A 21,883-nucleotide genomic window follows, 5' to 3' on the forward strand; every position below is an offset into this window, starting at 1 on the left:
GCCTGGCTTTGACAGTCCGGAGTTGCCCTCCGCCCTTGCCCCTGCCCCGAGCCCTGCTCACCACGCTTGCTGGCGGCCCCACTCTTGGCAGCACTCTCATTGAGGGCCTGCTGCTCGCGGTAGTGGTCTTCATCTGCTTTGCGGTCTCGGCCAGGACAGGCACAGATGCGGCCCTCAAAGGACCGGCGGCCCAGCACCTGTCCACTGTCCAGGGCACAGCCAGAACCGTGAACTCTAGGGGCCCACTTTCCCCACCCGCCTCGAACCCCACGGGACTGGCCTTGATGGGCCCAGGGCTCAGGGCTGAGAGCACAGCTGCTCCAGGACAGCAGGTCTCCTGCCTCGCTCCCAGGGTGGTGCCTGCCCCTGCAGCCCCTCCCAGCACAGGGCCTGCAGGGCCCCTCCCCAAACTTGCCTCCAAGGCCAGCACCCCTCCTTGGTCATGGCTGTCTCCCCAGCAAGACCCCCAGCAGCACTGGCCCAAATCCCTGCCCACCCACCCCCCCAATCCCACCTCCAGCAGACTCACTCCCGTGTCTCCAGGGTGATGATGATGAGGATGGGCCGCCGGTTCATGCCCCCAACACAGCTGCTGTTGCACATGAAGTTGTATAGGATGGTGGTGAACTCTGTCCCCACCTGCACACAGGGAGGCAGGGAGGCTGTGGTGTCAGCAGGTGGCCTCAACCCACAGGCGTGGGGCTCATGGACTTCCAAGCACCCATCCCTCACATCTCCAGTGCGCAAGAGGCTGCTGGGCCCTCTGGTTCTCTGCCATCTATCCTACCCATTCACCATGCATCTACCTCCATCTACCCATTCTTCCACCATCCATCTATCCATCTACCTCCATCCACCCATCCTCCCATCCATCATTCATCATCCATCCATTTATCTATTCACCATCTGTCTGTCATCCATGCAAGTATCCATCCACACATCTCCCTATCCATCTCTCAGCCCCCATCCATCCACCATCCATCCATCTATCCATCTACCTTCATCCACCCATCCTTCCATCCATCCACCAACCATCCATTTATCCACCCACCATCTGTCCATCATCCATGCCCCCAGGCATGTTTCCACCACACATCCATCCATCCCCCATGCCCCATCCACGCACGCATCCACTTGTCTGTCTACAACCTATCCATTCAAGCACTACACTGACTGCCATGTGTTGTGCTGGCTGTGGGAACCAAGAGAGCCATGGTGGTTGCCCCCACCACCTCCTCACCCTGACACAGGCTGGAGGTCGCCCCAGCAGCTGGGTATGAGCGCAGGCCCCTGTGGGCACAGGTGTGTGTTTTGCAGTGTGGGCTCTTCTGGGCACTGCTCTGGCGGAGGGAGGGGCCAGAGCTGTCCGAGTGGGGTCCACATACACTGGTTCCTGGGAGTTTATGGACCCAGGACTCGTGACCCCAGGGCATCCTAGGACCACAAAATGGGCAGGTGTCGAGGTCTCCCTGGGTCTAGAGGATGGCTTAGGAAACCTGGCCTTTCACAGAACTCCTAGCACATGGCCGCCACCAGGGGGCAGGAGAGCCCTGCTTTCCTGGCCAGTCCTAGAGGCGATAGAGGGGCTGGATGCTGAGGGCTGGGGGAGGGAAGCCAGGGTGGAAACCCCTCCCAGGGCCCTGGTCCCACTGACAGAAGGGCTGTTCCTTAGGGAAGCACGGGGGCTTCTGGGGAACCAGGTACAGGAGTGAGGCCTGGAATGGGAATGCCTAGAGGACTGGGTACAGCACTGGGGGAGGTGTCTCCGATCTAGGGTGAGGGTGAAGTAGCGCTGTGTCCCCAACTGCAGGTCTGTCCTCTTCTCCTCGGGGGCCCCCCACAACCCATTCCACCCGGCTGACTCCCCCTGGCCTGAGTCCCTCCCCAGCACCCAGAACCAGGAAGGGGGACGAAGGGCTGGGATGAGGCTCAGGGGTCACCAGGCCCACCTCATGTGGTAGGACTGGGGGTGCAGATGGCCAGAGAAGGTTGGAGGGGCTGCCTCCAAGCTGGGGGTCAGGCTGGGAGGGACTGATGGACCGATGGACGTGAAGATGAGGGAGGAGCCCCACAGTTGGACTTAACTCTGGACACTACGGAAATGACTTGTGTGGCCTCTGACCCGCCCCCACCTGGCTTCCTACCTGCGGGGGCTCGTAGGGCACCATGACGCTCTGCCGGCCCGTGACCGGGTCGTCCACGTACTGCGAGAGGTTGTTGCCCTCCACGCGGATCAGGTGGCTGGCGGGAGCGGACTGTCCTGCCAAGAGGAGGAGGCTGCTTCAGAGAGGTGTCAGCCAGGGGCTGCACCCCTGTGCTGGGCACATCACAGCTGCCTCGGGGCCTCCCAAGGGGACACAGGTGGCAGGCAGCTCTCACGCCCCGGGCATCTGACCCAGCAGCCCTATCCCACCCTCGCCACCCTTCCCCGCCCCCCGCCCCCTACCCCACCCGACACCCAAGGCCCTGGGGCAGAGCTGGCAGGACACAGGACTGGTGAGGTGGATGCTGAGCCCACTTGTCAGTGCCCTCCCGTTGGACCTGCTGCCTCCAGGTAGGAGGATGGGCCAGCCCTCCCCTTCCCTCCAGGGTGCTGAGAAGCAGAGGAGGGGGCAGGGACACTCACCTTCATTGAAGTCCCGCCCGAGTTCATGGTTGGGGCAGCGCTTCACGACCTCAGTCACGTGCTCCGCCTTCTTATAGACGGGCATGGCACGGATGGCGGTGCCTGGGGGCGGCGGGGTGGACACCTTGATCTGGATGGGGCACGTCTTGGCGATTTGGCAGTAAAGCTTCTTCAGCAGCGGGGAGTACTGTAGGATTGGGGATCGGGGTGAGGCTGGTGAGCCCAGCGCCACACCCCTGCCACACGTTGTGCCCTGCCAGGAGTCCCCGCCCCAAGCCTTGGGATGACAGCCCTCACTGGACACCTCTGGGCATCCTTCCCTCCAAGCTTCTCCCTAGCCCCACTCAGCAGGTGCCCTGAGTGCCCTGTGCGGCCGGGAGGATGTGCTTTCTGTCTGGATCTCACTGGTTGGAAAAGGAGGTGCCATTAGGTCTATTTTATGGATGAGAATTGGACCATAAAGAAAACTGAGTGCTGAAGAATTGATGCTTTCAAATTGTGGTGCTGGAAAAGACTCTTGAGAGTCCCTTGGACTGCAGGATCAAACCAGTCAATCCTAAAGGAAATCAACTCTGAATGTTCACTGGAAGGACTGAGGCTGAAGCAGAAGGTCCAATAATTTGGCCACCTGATGTGAAGAGATGACTCACTGGAAAAGACCCTGATGCTGGGAAAGACTGAAGGCAAAAGGAGGAAGTGGCAGAGGATGAGAAGGTTAGATAGCATCACCGACTCAATGGACGTGAGTTTGAACAAACTGGGAGATAGTGAAGGACAGGAAAGGTTGGCATGCTGCAGTCCATGGGGTCTCAAAGAGCTGGACACGACTGAGCGACTAAACAACAACAACAATGGATGAGGACAGGAAAGTGAGAAGGAGCTGCTGGAGAGCGGGGCTGGGAGCCAGGTCTGGCGCCTCAAGCCTGTGGACCTGGAGCCTCCAGACCGTAGTGGTTTGAGGGGGGAGGTTCAGCATCCCGTGTCAGATTTAAAAGCCTGGAGTCAGGTCTTCCGGCATTCATGCAGAGGAGACAGGCCCAGGGACTCCCCGGACCATCCTCGGAGGGGCCAGCCCTGCGGGTGGGTTCTGGCCACTGCAAGTGGGGGGCTTTGACCACAGAGCCCCAGGACCCCTAACAGAAGCCCCTGACCCGGGGAGGATGGGAGGATGCTCCCGCCACCTGCAGGGACCTCCAGGGCCAGTGCCCAGGGGTCCAGGTGGTCCACCTGAAGACCCAGGCTGGCTCTCACGAGTCCAAAGTGACCTTGATGGAAGGGCCCCTTGGAAACAGGGGTGTCCACCCCTTTCTAAGTTGGCTGTCCTCCTGTGACTGGCTCCTGGGGGCCCATCGGGGGCTCCTCACGGCCCCGTCTGTTCCCAGGGACAGTGGGGAACATCGAGCTCTAAGAGTCACAGGATGCTTCCTGTTCCCATGCCACACCCCTGGGTCCCCCCACAAGCCGGGGGACTTGGAGTTGCCCCAGACACAAGGCCCTGGGAAGCCCCCAGCACACCCCACCATGGTATGTGGGGTCAGGCTGGAGACAGGGCTGCTGCAGTCCAGAGGATGAGCAGGTCTGAGCCCACCTTTGCCAAGGAAGCTGGCGCCTGACACCCTGACCCATAGATGAAGGCCACTCTGGCCACTTGTGCTGCCTCTCTGGCCACCAAGGGACACAATGGACCCTCAGGGCCTCCTAACCTCAGCCACTCCAAGTCCAGGAAGAGCAAGGAAGATGGAGCTCACCCTGAGCCCAGCCCTCGGCTCTGAGCAACACAGCTGTCCTTCCTCCGATGAACTGAAACCCAGCCAGAAACGCTGCCCTGTCCCTGCGGTGGGTCTGGGGTGCTTGGGGAACAAGAGGGAGGGTCTCCCTAGTGGTGTCCTGGGGGATAGGGTCCGTGCCCAACTCCCTTGGCGCTGGCTGCAGTTCGAGCACCCTTGTACCCCTGTCATGGAAGGGATTGGATGCCCACGGGGCTTGTCCCCTCCCAGGTGCCCTGTCCACATGTGCCTGCAACCCCGCTGCTGCAGGCAGGCACACCCCCTATGGATGCAGGTGGGCCCTCAGCTGCCAGACAGCAGGCTCAGAGGCAACACAGGGCAGGGGGCAGCTTCCATCCCAGGGAGGTGACCGCTGACCTCCTGTGCCCCCATCAGGATAAATGCTGCTCCTTTACCAGTTTGGGAGATCAGCTGAGTGCCCTGTCTCGAGATCTGTGCCCAGGCAGTGGTAGCCCAGCCCAAAGCAAACTCCAGGTGCCAGCAGAGGGCCCAGGTCTCTTGTCCGCCCACGTACGAGGCTTCAGGACCCATCCCTGACATGAGACAAGTGTGCATTTAGTCTCAGGATGAAACTGCCTGGTCACCGTCATGGAGGAGCTCCAGGGTGCTACCCAGGGGGTCTTCCTGGTGGAGGAGGGCCCCACAGGGAATGGCAGGCCTCAGTTGGGCTGCAGGGACCTGAACACAAGCAGTGATAGAGGAAGAAGCTGGGATGCCGGGAGCCATCCACTCGGCGGGCCTTTGTTGAATGCCTAGTGTTTGCCCGGCTCTTGGCTCACTAAGGGAAAGAGCCGAGAGCCCTTCCACCCCCAGAAAAATCTACTTAGCCGAGGCTCACCGCTCATGCCCAAAGGCCACGCAGCCTCATGGCCTCCTGCTGCGGCTGTTGGATCCCAGAGGAGGCTTCCTCCCCTGCAGGCGACCCGTCTGCCTTCAGAAGGCCCAGGGAATGAGGTGACCCAGAACTGGGAGGGGCATGTGGGGGACTGCAGAGAGCTGGCCTGGACTACTGGGGGTGGTCTGCAAGGGGAGACGGCCTGAGGTCTGGCCGCAGTGTCCCAGTTTCAGCACTGGGCTGGACAGCTGGGACGACTTAACCACTGGACAGACCTTTCTGTGGCGTGACTGTCGGCTATGCAGGTCCCCCTCTGGGAGTCCCATTCGCTCTCTAACTTGTGCTCCCGCCCAAGCCCTGAGATGGGTCTTCAGGTCCACCAAGACCAGGCGTTCCTGGCAGCCCCACTGAGGAGGGAATGGAGCCAACAGGGCGGAGCCAGGCTCCAGGCGCAGCCTCGGGAGGTGCAAAACTGCTGCCCCCCACCCCATCCCCCCAAGCTCCCTGATCACCCCCTGGCTTCAGAACCCCCGCCCCACCCACGCAGCCTTTCCCCCTGGGCTGCCTGCCCCAGCCCCACCAACCACCTCCGCCGGAGCTGCGGACGCCCCACCCCCTGGGAGGAGCTGCTGGGAGCTGTCCCTGGTACCGCCGGGCAGCGGCAGCCCGACCGCCCAGGTGAAAGCCAAAAGCCAGCTTGGCTGGAAGCACACCGCCACCTGGGGCGCCTCACCAGGCCAGCGATGAGGTTGGAGAGGACACTCCTCCCTCTGTGGTCCTAGCAAGGCCAGTCACTGGCTCTCCACCGCTCCCCATAGGGGTGCTCCCCACTTAGTGCTGCCCTCCCTACCGGCAGCTCTTGTGGCCTCCGGGCACACACACAGGTCAGCCCCCACTCCAGTAGGGGGTGGATCCACAGATGCCCAGCCTGGCCGGAGTCTGGTAGCATCAGGGTGTGAGACCTGAGGTCTCTGCAGCCTGGTGGCATCAGTGGTGACACCTGTGGTCGCTGGTCTGCAGGGCAGGAGGGAAGCCTGGGACGGGAGGGGGCAGGCCGAAGGGGCAGGGGGCAAACCAGTGCAGGGTGGGACTTGGAGGGAATGAAGGAGCCCCCTACCCCTCCTCCAACTCCTCCCCTTCCTCCCAGAGCTCCGGGGCCTCAGGCCATCCTGGGCACTGGGCAGGGAGAAGGAGGGCTCCTGGATCCTCCTCGGTTCTGTAGAAAAGATCACGTGGAGACAGTTCCTCTTTCCCTCCCGCCTGCCTCTCCTTCCCTAGGACCGCTAGATGGATGTGTTTCAACAGATTCCGAGCTGATAAAATCTTATTTATCTTCGGCTGTTGACACGGAGCCGTCAGGACTTGCCTGTTCGGGGATGCGTGTGTTCCTTCGTGTTTGCAGGAAATGGTTCGCCCAAACACTGGTGTGTGCCCATCCTGCCCCCACCAGCTCCTCTCCTCAGACCCACGCCTCCCCGTCCCCCGCCCAGCTCATGATGGGCCCGGCCTGGCTGGAAGCCGCGGGCCTGGCAGGGCTGGTGCGGGGGTGATGGGGGAGAGGGCGGCGGGTGGCGGGCGCGGCATGGTGGCTGTTAATTTCCTCGCGCCTGCTCCCCGGCAGCTGGGTGCCCGGCATGGGCAGGTTTGGGCAGGAGCAGAGTGGAGAGGTGATAATAACTTGTCTGTCATTTTCCAGGGACGTGTAGCGTCTTGCAAACCGCAAATACCGTTAACCAGCTTGGGTGAATCTGTTACAACAGATTCTGGGAGATGGGGCCCGCAGTGGGGGCTTTATTTTTTTTAATGATTTTTTTTATAGACCACTTTTTATCTGCTTTCTGTGTGTGTGTGCACGGATGCGCTAGTGCTCACACCCACGTTTCTCTCCGCTCTTGGGTTACAGACCCTTTGAGGACCTCCTCAAGATGGCAGATCCTCACACCCTAGAAAAGCTCCTGAGTAGATCAGCAGAGCACTTGGCAAGAAGCTTCATGGGGTCCCAGGCTGCCACCAAAGCTCATAGGAACCCCTGGTTCAGCCTCCTTTCTCCCCCAAGGGGAGGAGGGCTCCCAGGGTGACAAACCACGGGAACACTGCCCCCTACTCCTGGACACCCCCCACCCTCACTGGCACAGATCCACTCCCACACTCCTGTCTTCACTCAGCCAAGAGGGACTGAGGACACGGGGGGGTCTGATAGACGTCAGCGAGGTGACCAGCCTGGGGGCTGCGGGGGCACCTATGACCATCACCCCAGCCTGCTTCAGGGCACCAAAGCTCAGAAGGCAGCAAAGGTCCACGCACAAGGAAACCCCTGGCCAACACCCCACCTTGGATGTGGGCCTGGTGGCTGGAGGGTCCAGGGAACCTGGGATGCCCAGGGCAGGAGCTGGTGCCTGGCCGGCAGAGAAGGAAGGCTGTTGTGATTCCTCAACAGCTCGCAGCTTGGGATGGGGTGGTATGGGAGATGCTTCTGCTGACACCCCCATGAAGCTGGATGGCCCGGGCTCCCCTTGCCGGGAACCCAGGGGACCTAGAGGTGGAAACAGGCTATGCTGGTGCTGAGAGACCCTGACTACTGTCTGGGGGAGGCCCTGGGGGCTGTGGACTAGAAGCTGTCCCCGGGAGAGAGACAGGGGCCTGGGGCTTGCAGGGACACCCTCAGTGAGTGCACCCCCTTCAGCTGCACCCCCAGACCAGCCCACTCCTCATCCCACTAAAGGCTGTGGACTGGCAGGGGAAGTGGCTTCTGTCCTGGGCTAAGATCAGGGGTGAGGTGGATGCGCTGAGCTGACCCAGGAGAGAGGCTTCAGCGGGCACTGGGCCTGCTGTGCAGGGTGGCCAGCGGGGCAGGAGCTGAGGGCCCATCCAAAGCCTGGCCAGACAGGGGGACAGACCAGGCGGGTCTGGGGAGGCCATGTCTGCTGGTGTCGAGGCTGGGAGGCCTGCGAGTGGGTGCAGTCACCCTGCACTCTCAACAGGGCTCCCGAGACTAGCTGCATGGCCACTGTTTACCGACATCTTCTCTGTGCTGGGTCCACTTGCACACAACCTCCCCCTCGAGGTCACCCTCTCACCCTGTTTTAGCGACGCAGAGCTCTGCTTCCAAAAGCTGGGGTGGCGCAGCCCTGGGCCCCTGGGCTCCATCTCCAGACCCCTTGTCACCACTTGGCTTGACTTGGGGCCGTGAAGAGCACGTAGCTCAAAGAGGCAGGTGGACAAGGCCACAGGGCCAGCTATGATGCCCTTCATCCCAGTTGGGTTGAGCTCCAGCCTCTCGGGACAAGGGGACAAACAGGTGGGAGCCTGACCTGCCCCTTCTTGCTGTAGGGAGGGGGGTTTCTCCCTCAACCACAGAAGGAGCATAAGATAGCCTCCTGGTGCAGTGAGGGGTGTCCCGGTGGGGATTGTTGGGGGGCAGCTAGCCGGGTGGGGGGAGGCAGCTGGCCTGGATGCTCCAGCCCCCACTTTTCTGTTGAGATGTTGTGTGGTGAGTCTCAGTTCCGACCCTGAAGGGCCTTGTCGAGTCACTGGCTCCCCCGGGAACAGTGCTTGGGGGGTCCTGGCACACAGGGGTCCTACCATCACCTCTGTCACTCTGGTCCCTCCAAGAGGAAGGAGCTGCCCAGAGGCTGGCCATGCCCTTGGCCCCAGTGACACCCTCAGGCACAGGTGGGGACCCTGGGCTCCATCTGGTCCTTGTTCAGTGACCCAGACACAACATGTGGCCAGCCCGGACCCCGAGGAGGGGGTGAGCAGGACATGCCCCCACCCCTTACTCCCAGGGCACAAGCAGCATCACCATCCAAAATACCAAACTTTGGTTCCGCCGGGTCCAAACTCGGTTCCTCTGCCCACAAACTTGGCTCTGACTTTGCCAGCCTGCCTGTGCTGGCCTCCTTTAAAGTCCGGTGTCCCTGCCTGCACTAGGCATCCCCCCCTGGCTGGCCTCATGGAGAGTGCGCTCTGGCCAGAGCCCAGCTAGCAGGGCCATGGCCAGGCCTCGGAACTGCCCGACATGAGGCAGTGTGAGAAGGCTGCCTACCAGCCTAGCTCTGATCCAGTGCTGGGAGGGCCCCCGGGATGGCCGGGGGAGGAGGCCCCCACTATGCTCACCCTACCTCCCTTGTGCCTTTTTGAGTTGTGGCCTTGTCGGCATGGTGAAGGCAAGAGTCAGTGGCCAGCTTCCACTCACATAACAGTCCCAGAGCCTCTGCCTGTGGGCACGCCATTCTGGACACTGGGCTGTTCAGTGTGGGCAGTCCTTTCCCCAGCTTCCTGCAGCTTCCAGATGGCCTGGGGGCATCGGGGCTCGAGCTGAACCAGCTGCAGGAGGCTGAGGGGACGCAGGGAGGGGAGGTGGCCACAGCAGTGGCAGACACTCAAGGTGGCCTCCTGGAGGGCTGTCACGTTGATCCCAGCAGGAGCCCCAGGGAAGCACCCTCCTGCCTCTGACCTTCCTGCCATTGCTGCCACAGGTAAGCCCCCAGGTGGGAACCACAGTTAAAGCCATACCCTCCAGCCAGGAAGCAGTGAGAGCGTTTCTTCACTAAATAAATCCCGCTCCCGGCCAGCAGGAGAGAAGCCCCGGGACCGGCATGCCTTGGACCCGGGGGGCTGACCATTTCTCAGCTTTTAGTCCAGACGGCTGCAATCGAAGTTTTCGCTGGAACTTGTAACTACCCAGTGAAGGGTCCAAAGCAGGGAGTACTGACTTCTGAACATCTGATCCCATGCAGCGCAGCATGAGGCCACTCCCATTACATCAGCACCACCTGGGCTCATCCTCCCTGGGTACTAGAGGCACTGGCTGCTCCCCTCCCCAACACCAAGACGCCACGAGGAAGGGGGCCTCGCCCAGATATGCCTGCGATCCTGAGGACTCTGCCTCCAGGCTACTGAGTGGTTTTCCCAACAGCCTCTGATCATCTACTTCACCCAACCCTGTGTACCTTTCACGGGGGCTTTCCTGCCCTAGAAATTCTGAGGGATCCATGAACTCGAGCTTGGCTTCCAAGTTTGGGATCTGAGAAAACCCCAAAGCAGATTTCCCTGACAACCAACCAGGGGGACCCACTTGACTCACTGCTCAGCTGTGACCTTCATCCCGAGTTCCGCATGGCCAAGGTCCAGGGCACTCAGGCCCCTGCCGCTGCAGCAGTGGTTCTAGGAGAAACCGAGGTGGGGTCTCCCCTTCCATCCTCACTTTCCCACCCAGAAAGGGGGCTAAGGGTGAGCTGAGGATGGCGGGCCTGGCTGAGGTGTGGTCAGAGAGGCAGAGGGGCTGGCCCCATGCCCAGCTCCCCTGACCCCCAGGCTCTCCCGGCCTGTGGCTACTTTTACTTTTGAGCCTGGTCAGACCTGACTGTTCTAATTATAAAATGCTCTTGAGGAGTTTTCATTGGTCAGTAAGAAGCAGGCAGACTCCACCTGCCCAAGGGCAGCTGTCACTCACTCACTCGCTGACAAACAGTGATCATAGGCTTGCTGGGTGCTCCCTGCCACAGCCATCGGCAGGCCCTGGACCTGTGAGGGGTCGGTCCCCTTACCACTGGACCCCTGGGTCCTGGGGGTGTCTACAGACCCAGCCCTCGGAGCTGGGAGAAGGCTACTCCTTAGATGTGCCCCACAGAGGTGCGCAGGCTGTGCCTAGGAGCTGAGGAGTGAAAGCCAGGGGTCAGGCTGCTGGGTACCAACCCTTCTCTCCCTTTGCTGACGGGTGACCTCGAGCAGGGACCTGGCCACTCGAGCCTTATCAGTAAAGTGGGGAGACCCTGAAAGCCTACAGCATGTACCGGGGTGCTCCTGGTGGGGCCTGCCCACAGGGGGACCCTGCAGGGGCACTGTTGATCCACAAACCAGTCACTACAAAATCCACAGAGCTGTGTCCAGCTCAGAAAACAGTCCCAGGAGGTGAGAAATGACATGGATCACATAGTGCTTCATCCACAGCCCCACACTTCCAGGATGGACCCCCAAACCCGGGGGCTCCTCTACAAGAACCTTGGGGTGGGGAGTGGCAGCTGCCCTGGGAGCACCACCTCAGCAGCAGGGACTCAAGGCTCCTCTCAGGGCCCCCAAGCTGAGCTCTCTGACCTCCAGGCGCAGGGCTGCCTGGCTGCTTGAGGGGATGGAAGAAGAGGTGACCCTACATCAGGCCGCGAGCCAGGCACTGATGACCCAAGTCCAGCCACAGGAAGCCCTGCCCCCGAGCTTGACGCAGGGTGAGGTTTGCTGCAGACCCTCCCTGAGTGTGGTGCACCCGATTCCCCTAAATAACCCGCATTTCATCTCCACAATGTACATTGTTAGGACTCTTCCTTCAGTTTCAAATACGTATAATTGCTTCTGGTGCCAGTAAAAGGTATTAATTCCACTTATGCATTCCATAAACTTTTAGGATAACGCAATTGATACCGCGATCATGTTGGGACACCTCCACTATTATTTTCCTGCTTGCAAACCTCCAAGGGGCTGGAAAGTTTTCTCCCAAATCCATTAGTGTTGACTCAGCCCTGTTCTACCCAGGAATCCCATGAAGGGCCTTTGTGTTTCCTGGCCCCCCACCATGTGCTTCTAGGGGGTGGGACAGGAGGGCATCACTTGACCCTCGTGGGCCAGCTAGCTCCCAAGACAGACCGATGGACACACTCCCCACTGAATCTGAGGGCAGCTGGAGGTCACTGAGGGGTTCTGTCCGGGCAGGCAGGCTGTTCAGAGGTCCCCCAGGGGCTGGCTATGCCCTCACACTCCCGCATACCTGCACTGTCTCCCCTCACGGCAGCCTGGCCTATGGGTCATCGGCAGTGCCACCCAGTCTGCCCAAGGTTACCACAGACACCCAGCCAGGCCAGAGTTCTGGCCACAGCAAGTCACCCTTCTGCCCTTGGAACCCCCTCCCCAAACCTCCAGAACACCGAGGATAGCCCTTCCCTGGCTCCCAGGTTCAGCCTGGGAGTAGGGGGAGGCCAGGCTGGGCTGGACAGCATCCAGACAGTCTCACAGGGGCTGCTGCTGCTCTCTGCTTCCTGGGACTCTTGTCACCAACTGTCCCCACACTGACAATGCAGGGGGGGGGGGTCCCCGGAGTGGGAGTGGCCATCTGGTGGTCAAAGAGGGCGACCCGCCGTGTCCTGGGGAGGGTGTGGAACAGGGACCTGGGAACTTGGCACCTCCATCCCCAGCCTGGCTCCACCCACCCACCAGCCCAAAGAGCATTAGTATGCCAAAGGACGTCAACCTCACTCACACCTGTGAGCTCTCATGGTGCCTGTCTCTCTCCAAAGTGCAGAAGGGCCCCAAAATGGACAAGCCACAGCCAGGACGCTCACTGGCAGGGGGTTACAGAAACTCCTGTGACAGTGCCCTGACTGGCCACATGTCCACCTGGCCTTGGCCCTGCCCCTTGTTCACAGTCTCAGGAAGAGCCCAGGCCCCTCCTCTGGCTGCTTAGTTACCTGCCACCCACCTGCTCCCAGCTCCTGTAGGAGGGGAGGGGCTGTCAGAACCCTGGGCAGCAACCAGGAGGTGCCGGCACACGTGTGTGTGTGTAAGAACATATCTGCATGTCTGCACATGTGCTCCCATGTGTGGACAGTATCTGCATGTGTGAATGTGCACACATGTACTGTGGTGTGCATGTGTGTTATGTGTCTGTGCATGTGTTCACATGCCTGTGCATGTCTGCATGTGTGTGCTATGTGTGCGTGTCTGCACACGTGTTCATGTTTGTGCGTGCATGTCTAAGTGTGGCATGCACGCGTATTTGCACACATCCTACGAGCCGAGGGCTCCAGGCCCCTCTGTGCTGTCAGTGTGGGTATGAGACCTGAAGTCTGAGGGACACAGGTCAGAGCAGATGAAGCATCCAGGGCTGTGGGACTCACAGGGGGCATTGGCCAAGCAGAAGCCAAAGACCCCATTAACACCTGCAGCTGCGTGGGGGCTGGTGACGGGGTTTTTTCTGAGCAGGAAGAGGAGCGAAAGCAGCAGTCAATCTGGAATTGCACTTGAGAAAAATATGAATTATCTATCAGTTACCAGCGGGCTGGTGTAGGGGGCAGCGGGCGACACAGCAGAGGTCAGGACGGCAAGCCCGAGCGGCAAGTCTGGGCAGTGCCTGCACAGCCAGGGCCCCAGAGCTGCGAGCAGGCAGGATGCTCGGTGGTCTCTGCCCTCACCAGGAGCTGGCCACCCACCTGCCCCCTCCCTGGGCAAGGAGGAGAGCCTATGGGGACGGGGTCTGCTCCCAGAACCGAAGTGCCAAAAATCTCATTATCAATGTTTGTCCCATCTCTACCCTGGCATGGAGAAGGGCCGGAGAGGGGGATTTGTGAGTACCGTCCTCCTCCACTCAGGCCCATGAGCCATGGCGAAGGGTGTGGGGGGGAGGGTGCGGGTAGGAAGGGAGGGAGGGAGGTATCCACTGCTTGGGCACTGGGGGGTGAGAGGGGCTGGAGGTTGGAGGCAGAGCCACTGGGACAAGCAAAGCTTCCTCTGCCCCCTGGACAGACCACCCCTTGCAACCACTTAGGGCCAGCACAACTATGACCAAGTCATGAGCCCCTCCAACTCTGAGGTCACACACCTGGCAGGGGATGGTAGAGGCAACCAGGCACCAAGGAGCAGCGCCCATCCCTCCCCGAGGACCAGCTCAGACCATTCCAGGTGCTCCAAGACACCAAGATGTGACAGATTCCACCAGCATCCTCAAACAGTGAAAAGGAAGGGAGCCAGTCCCCCCACAAGCTGCCCACCAGGACTCCTAAGAACCAACAACTTGGGCCCTAATGACAGAATGTCAGTGAAGAAGGACCGGGATCCTTCTGCTTAGAAGAGAGAGAAAGGGCTTAAGAAGCAAGTGGAAACTTGGAATAAGAGCGGTAGTGAGCCTCCTGTTGCTTGAGGTGTGCAAGTGCAATGATGTCTCGAGGACCAGACCTCACAGCAGGGGTGTGGGGAGCAGGATCCCACAGGCAATAAAGAATCCCTGGCAGGTGCAGCTTTGGGTAACCAACTTTGTCCAGGAGGACCAGGCTCCATGGCACCCCCATCATCCAAGGAAATAATAAAGACATGCCAGCACTAAGCCCCATGCAGCACAGGCACCATCCCACTTAAGCCTTATCACCTTCACCAATAGAGCAAAGGAATGAAAATCTGCAGATGAAGCCATCTGGGCAATAATGGGACCAGGGGCACCCTTGGCCACTGCAAGCCCTGGAGTCAGTCTGAGCCTTGACTCAGCAATGGGTCAGCATCTGGGGTAGCCCACTGCTCAAGCAAGAACTCAGAAATAGCTGTAGGGGGCTGCCCAGGCTGCCTTTTGCTCCACCCCATCTCTGGTTCCCCAGAGTATGGGAAAACCACAGTCTGGGCGGTGGGCACTGGGGACAGCGGGAACCAGTTCTTAAAGTGGCAGAACCTTAGTGTCACCTTCTCAGCACTCCCATGAGGGCCGGAACCAGCCCCCCAGCACAGTCCAGCCTCCTCTGCTCCAGGGTCCTTTGCCAGGGGCTATGAGTGAGTATGGAGCTGCCGTTCCCGGAGAAAGTGATGTGGCCCCATGCCCTTTCCTGCCCCATGCCCTGTGTACCCAGTGCTCAGAGGTGAGCTGCTAGTGTATCCAGGGGTCTCGGAGTCTCTACAGCCTTTACTCTGCCCCAGTGGAGACATCAGGCAGCCTGTTTCTCTCCCAGCCACGGTAGGGACAGTGCAGTTCCCATGCCAGCACCACCCTGCCCCGGCATCTGCATAACTCTGAGAAGGTGGTCTAGACTATCTTGCGTGTGTGATAAGTCGCTTCAGTCGAGTTTGACTCTTTGCCACCCTGTGGACTGTAGCCCACCAGGCTTCTCTGTCCATGGGATTCTCCAGGCAAGAATACTGGAGTGGGTTGCCATGCCCTCCTCCAGGGAATCTTCTCAACCCAAGGATCGAACTTACATCTCGGGTTTCCTGCACTGACAGGTGGGTTCTTTACCACTAGCGCCACCTGGGAAGCCCAGTCCTGGACTACAAATGGGTCAGTAACAGATTCTACCTTCTGGATTGTAGGCAGTTTCAAGGGTTAACATAAACTCAAAGAGCTTCGGGCAATAGCAATTCTGGGGAGCAGCAACCGTGGGTGTGTGGGATGTTCTCAAAGTTGGCAAAATCTCGATGGTGGCGGGTGGGAGCACTCAGATGTTCCCAAGGGAACGGCAGCAGGGTCTGGGGTCTGCAGCCTTGGGGCTCCATCTCGACCTCCTATCTCATACCCACGCTTGGAGATGACAACCCAGAGACAGAGTGGGCAATGCCTAAACACACCTATGACTGAGGCTTCTCCCCAGCCCTGCACTGCCTGGAGGAGGTGGCCTCTGTGAACCCGGGGACCAAGCTCAGATGACTTCAGGTGTCCGAGGTGGGAGCTTCCTGTCCACCCAGGGCAAAATTCAAACCAGAACCCCCACCCGAGCTCAGGGATGCTGGCCAGACAGTCTTGATGAGAACGGTCTGCCTCTGTCCTCACCGGGGACGAGGGACATGTCCATCCCCTCTGGGGCGCTGTGGGCGGCTCTGTGGGAGGCTGGCCCACTCTGGCCACGCGTCCGAGGGGTGGACACGCCCAGACTGCCCGGCCCTGAGACCCGCCTCCTGCCTGATGCTCCTCCTGGCCAGGTGGGAACCCTGAACGGACACGGGTGTGTGTGGTCACCCCCTCCCCGCCCTGGGCACCACTCACCGTCCAGGTGGCTGACTTGGCTGTGCTCGACTGCTGGAAGGTCACCTCGAAGTGGTGGGGGCCAGGGTAGTCGGTGTTGGAGGGGATGACGGGCGCGGGCGACATGGTGTCGAAGGTGGAGCTGGGCTGCGCGTAGGGCGAGTGGGTGGGCACGCTGGCGGCGTGCTCCGGGGTGTAGGGGCTGGCCGAGGCCGCGCGGCTGCTCATCTGGTCCATGGTGCTGCTCAGCAAATTGAACTGGGGCTGGCGGGAAGGGGAGGAGGGAGGGGGAGACACACAGTCAGGCTGGAGAGTGGAAGCCATCCCGTCCGGGAGGTGTCCTGTTACAGGAGCCTTAAAGGGCCAGCAGCTCAGTCATCCCAAATATTTCCTCGGTGCCCCCCCACCCCTGACAGGTCACGACTTGTGTTGGGATAAACTGACATATTCACCTCGCCCTCCTCTCCATCAGCCTCCCGGGTGCCAGGGCTCCCGGGGCTCTGCTGCACGCACCTGGAGGGAGCTGCCTGTGGGGGCGGCTCCCAGGGCTGATGCCCTGGCTGCACTCTCTGTGGGCAGTACCTGGCTCAGCATCCTAGTTTCCTGCCACCCCAACCCCCCACCCCTTCAGTTCAAAATGGGGAGACCTTGCCTTAGAGAACAAGGCAGAAAGAGGGTGCCCCAGGGGGCAGGGGGCACACCCCAGGCTCCATCCAATGCAGGGGCTGCCCAAGAGGCTCTGGGCATCCAGCCCTGTGTGGTTGGGGGCTGGATGGTGGCTGAGCCAAGAGTCACTTTCGAAGGGCCCCTACAGGCGGCCTCCATCCATCGGCATCTGAATGCCCCCCCGCGGTTCCCCCTGCTAGCATCTTCCACACCCTCTGCACGGGGAAGGAACAGGAGCTCAGCCTCACTGTGTGGGCGTGTCCCCGGGGTCACCCTCTGCAGGGTCCTGACCATCAGTCCCTGCCAGGAGCTTAAGGGAGACCCGAGCAAAGGGAGAGGGTGCCAGCCCATGCTTCAGTGCCTTGAGGGCAAGGCAGGGCAGAGACCCCCAGGAGGGCTGGCACAGAAGAGCCCCCTCCTGATCAGGAGGCTTCAAGCAGGAGGAGGTTCAGAGGGTGACACAGTAGCTGACAGGGACCAGACCGGCTCTAACCTCGAATGCTAACTCGCTCCTTCTCTGCGCCAGCTGCGCTCCACGGAGCTGTTCCTCCTCACCACCTGGGGTGGACACTGCCGCCCCTACTTGTGGGTGAGGAGACTGAGGCGGGAGAGCGGGTGATAACCTGGGGACTGTGAACTGGGGGACTTGCGCCTGGCGGGCAGAGAGCCTGGAGTCCCCCTAGCGGGGTGAGGGTTAGGGGTTGGGGGAGGACGGGACAGTGGGAAGAGGGAGCAGGACCAGACAGGAGGGGAGGGGAGAGGACCAGACAGCGGGAGAGGGGCCCTCCTGCTCTGTCCTCTTCTCCATAGTGAAAAATAAAAGAGCAAGTTCCTCCCACGGCTGATCAGGAGAAACTCCGCCCTGGGGCAACCCATGCTCAGCACCCCTCTGCACATCAGGAGGCTGGGGCTCCATAACCCAGCGTCTCCTCCCGCTCAGTACTCCGCCCCAGGCACGCATTCCCTGGGGCCCCTCCCAGCCTGGGGAGGTGACACCTCCCCCAAGGTCTGCCCAGCCAGGAGGCAGCCCGGCTCGGGTGATCTTGGAGCAGGGAAGTGACCGGTGACGGACAGCAGGTGGCTGGTTCTTAGCAAAGCCACTGCTCCCCGCTCCTCGCGCCCACTGTGCCTCCCCGAGGTGGGTGCCCCGGCCCCGAGGGCCAACCGCCACCCAGTGCAGATCGTTTGGCAGCGGGGCAGAGCCCCCAGGCCCACCTGTGCCCTCCCCATCAGGGACAGCCAGACGGGGTGAGGCCATCAGGGCACCGACATGACGTCCTGGCCGGACCTGCCATTGGACAGACCTCTTGAGCGGATCCCTTTTCTATGTGAACCTCCAGGGCCATTCTCTGCCCCCTGGAAAGCTGAGGCTCCACCACCAGTGGGACAGGGAGCCCTGCAGGGCAGACCCCGCTTCACTGTCCCATTGAGCCTCCCTCCCTGGTCGGTGCTGTACCCCCACCCCTGCCACAGCCTTCCTAACCTCTGTGCCTACACCTGTAAGAGGAAGGGGGCCCGGTGCCCCCTGCCCACCTTGCAGGTGGATAAGCAAAGTCCATGTGATGGAGTCCATGTGATGGAATGTTATTCCGAGCTCCTGATGCCACAGCCCGGAGGAGAAACACACCACGCGAAGGCGCAGACACAAAAGCTCAGACATCTTCTGTCTCTGTTGACTTGACAGTCCAGGGGGGGCAGACCCGGGGGAGAGACACAGGAAGGGGGTGGCCAGGGCTCAGGTGCAGGTTCCCTTCTGAGACTATGAAAATGTGCTAAAATGGACTGTGGTGATGGGACCACGTATCTGTGCATTTTTAAACTGAAGTTAAAAGCAACATCAGTTGCTATCTGATGTGTGAATTTCTGCTGTACAATAAAGTGACTCAGTTATACACATCTATACATTCTTTTTCGTATTTTTTTCCATTCTGGTTTATCACAGGATGTTAAATATGGTTCCCTGTGCATACAGCAGGGCCTTGTTGTTTATCCACTCTCTATATAATAGCTTGCATCTGCTAACCCCAAACTCTCAATCCTTCCATCCTTTACCCTCCTCCCCCTTGGCAACTCTAAGTCTGTTCTCTCCGTCTGTGAGTCTGTTTTGTGAATATATTTAAAAAACACTGAACGGCATACTTCAAACTGCATGCTGCAAACTCTGAACTGCACACAGCTGAGCTATGGGGTAGGTAAATTGTAACTCAGTAAAGCGACTGAAAACAAAACAAGGGACCCTGTGGATCCTCACCTCTGCTGAGCCCAGGTTGTTCTGGGGATGGGGGGATTGACAGCCACCCACTCCCGAGGGCCCCCCGCCCTGGTTTATGCCTCCCCACTGGACTTCAGACCCCACAAGGACAGACCTTGTCTCACGGGCATCAATGTATCCCCACGTGGACACAGGAAATGCAGCCGGTGTGAAATGAGTTGTGCTGTGAGCATAGAGAACCAACTCCAAGAACTGAGTGCCAATGAAAAGAACAAAATAAAATATCTCATTCACAGTTTTATGTCGATGGCATGCTGAAATGAGCGTAGTTTGGGATAAGTAAAATACATTCTTGAGTTACTTCCATTGTTTCTTTTCACCATTTTTAATGTGGTTACCAGAAAATGCAACATTATATATGTGGTTTGCATGCCGTTTCTCCTGGACATTAGGCACCAGACAGGATCCTCAATCAGTAGCCGATGAGGGACTCACAGCTGGAATTATTGTTATTACTATTAATGATGAGGGACTCACAGCTGGAATTATTGTTATTACTACTATTACTATTAATTATCAGCACGCCCTTTAGGGGTGTAGTTCATTTCTCATTATGGTGTGGTTACTTAAGAGGGTTCCTCCCCCCAAGAAAGAGGGTTGCTGCACAAGAGAGTGAGCAGGTACATGGATGAAGGGATAGATGGATGGATGGATGGAAGAATGGAGGGAGGAATGATGAAGGGAGGGATGGATGGGTGGATGGATGGATAGAGAGAGGAATGGAGGGAGGGGTAGAGGGATGGATGGATGGGGGAGGGAGGGATAGAGGGATGCAGGGATGGATGGATGGATAGAGGGAGGGAGGAGTGGAGGGAGGGACAGAGGGATGGATGGATGGGTAGTTGAAGGAGTGGAGGGATGGAGGATGGATGGAGGGGTGAGGGGGCAGCAGGAGCCCCTCGCACCATACGGATGCCCAGGAATGAGCACAGGATGTGAGCCTGCTCCCCCATCACAGGAGGCTGAGAGCCCTGTGGGTTCTGGGGGGAGGAGTCCCAGCCTGCCCTCATTGTTTTTCTTGTCTAGGCGGTAAGCATGGCCCCTCTGGAGGGTCTTCCCTGTCCCTCCACTGAAGGCTGCAGGGAGCCTTCCTCATCTTGGCTGCAGAAGCGTCCTGTGTCCTGAGCAAGGATGGCCCAAGCTAGGGGTCTCAGGTCCATCCTCCCTGCTCCATCCCTGACAGGAAGATGGCCCACACCAGCAGGGCAAACAGCCCTTGCCTCCCAGTTCAGGAGAGGCGGGAGGCCGCCCCACGACAACGGTGTTCAGATTTTAACTTGTCCACATTCTTTTCAGATCTGAGGCGGGTGCCAGGGAATTAGTCATTGAACCAAAAGGAGCCGGGCCGATAGGATCTACACGCCCAGCAGCCACAAAGCAGGGAGGGGGACGACTTCCAGCAGGCTGGCCCCTGTGCCGGAGACCTTAATGAGATGTGGGACCGCCGAGTCCAGAGAGGGTCCTGCCCCCTCTGCAGGCCCTCCTCTTGCTCCAACCTGGGTTCAGGGGCTTCCTGTGGTCTGGGGTCCTGGGAAGCCCCACCCGCCTGCCCGGGAGCCTGAGGACAGTGGCCCTGTGCTGGGTCCAGCTCCCGGGGGCAGATGCTGTCCCTGGGGACGTTGGGGCTGCCCCTTCCTTCCTCGTGCTTCCCCAGGGACACCCCGCCCACACCCTGGAGCCGGCTGTCCCTGCGGCTTTTCCACGTGGCTTTGAGCACGGCTGGAACCCGCAGATTAGAAGCGAGGCACCTCCGCCCTGAAGGGCCCTTTCTTTCCTGCCCACAGGAAACTTCGCATTTCCTCCCTCCTGACAGGAGCCTTGGTGGGGACCCCTGCCCCCCAGACCCAGCTGCTAAACAGGAGTGGGTGAGGAAGGGGAGGCCAGTGTGGTGCCTGAGGTCCAGGGTGGTGCACCCACCAGAGCTTGTGGGGGAGGGGAGGTTCTCCAGAACCAGAGGCCCCCCGGAAGCTGAGACGAGACCCACTTGGCAGCAGCGAGGAACTTGGGCAAAACCAGGACTTTTTTGGTTTGTTTTGCTTTCAATAAGAACTCCCAAGAGAGTGGGCTGATCGGGACACGCCTGGCCCGCGGCGGCCCACAAGTGCCTACATGCGCGTGCAAGGCTCTGGGACCGACCCAAAGAGGGCCTTGAGCGGGAGTCGGGAGCCGGCGGGTAGCCTCTACTGCATCTGAGGAAGTGCCCGGCCTGCCTCTCCCACTGGGCGGGCGGGTGGGGTGGGAGCACTGGGAGGGGGTCGGCTTAGCCAGCTCACTCCAACCCTGGACCAAGTCTCCGGCTGAGCAGGACAATATCCCAGGGGCCTCTCCTGCCAGGACCACGCAGCCCCTCCCAGACGGTCAGGTCCATCTGCTCCACAAACACGTGTCCTGAGGTTCTCTGTCTACTTAGAGCAAGATGCTTAGCCGCGAGAGATGGGTCAGAGCTGCCCTCTGGGTGCCTGCGGTGTGCAAACCCACACGGGCAAGGCTTCTGGGTTTAGAGCGCCTAGGTTTATGTCCCAGCCCCCGCAGTGCAGCCGGGCTTGCTCCCCGGGTCAGTGTTTCTCAGGCAGGAATCTAGAGTGGCCCCATCTTTGCTCTGTGTGGGACAAGGGCATGGACGCCTTGGGGCCCTGGGCCGGGGAAGGCGTGTGCATGTACGTGCTCAGCAAACACAGGGTTGGGGCAAGGGTCCCGCAGGCGAGTCAGCTGAGGTAAAAGGTTAGCTGGGGAGGGAGGGGAGGGACCGAGGCGGCCCCACCCCCTGGATGGACACCCTGCTTGGCATCGGGAGTCCCAGGGAAAGGAGGGGGCTCCCCGAAAAGCAGTGGGGAGAGGTCCAAAGGGGGCTGCTCCTGGGTGGGATTCCGTCCCAGCTCCTGCCCCACCCCCGCCCCCACCCCTCTGTACCCAGCCCCCAGCCTCAGGGGCCTCCCATTCAGTCCCCGCTCATTGGCTGTGGGTTCCCCCCTCCCCCCCGGCAAAGATTAGC

General features: G+C 60.1%; 1 protein-coding gene across 1 annotated transcript in view; it reads right to left on the reverse strand.

Moving 5' to 3' along the window:
* Positions 1–21,883, reverse strand: part of TP73 (tumor protein p73) — a 73,884-nt gene that overhangs the window by 5,190 nt on the left and 46,811 nt on the right. The window contains exons 4-8 of the mRNA XM_065936862.1: positions 15,975–16,217; positions 2,627–2,813; positions 2,145–2,260; positions 530–639; positions 62–204 (exon numbers count right to left, since the gene is read on the reverse strand). Of these exons, the coding sequence (XP_065792934.1) occupies positions 62–204; positions 530–639; positions 2,145–2,260; positions 2,627–2,813; positions 15,975–16,217 (799 nt within the window). The remainder of the gene's footprint in view (positions 1–61; positions 205–529; positions 640–2,144; positions 2,261–2,626; positions 2,814–15,974; positions 16,218–21,883) is intronic.

Source organism: Muntiacus reevesi, chromosome 5, assembly GCF_963930625.1.
Source record: "Muntiacus reevesi chromosome 5, mMunRee1.1, whole genome shotgun sequence".
NCBI lineage: Eukaryota > Metazoa > Chordata > Mammalia > Artiodactyla > Cervidae > Muntiacus > Muntiacus reevesi.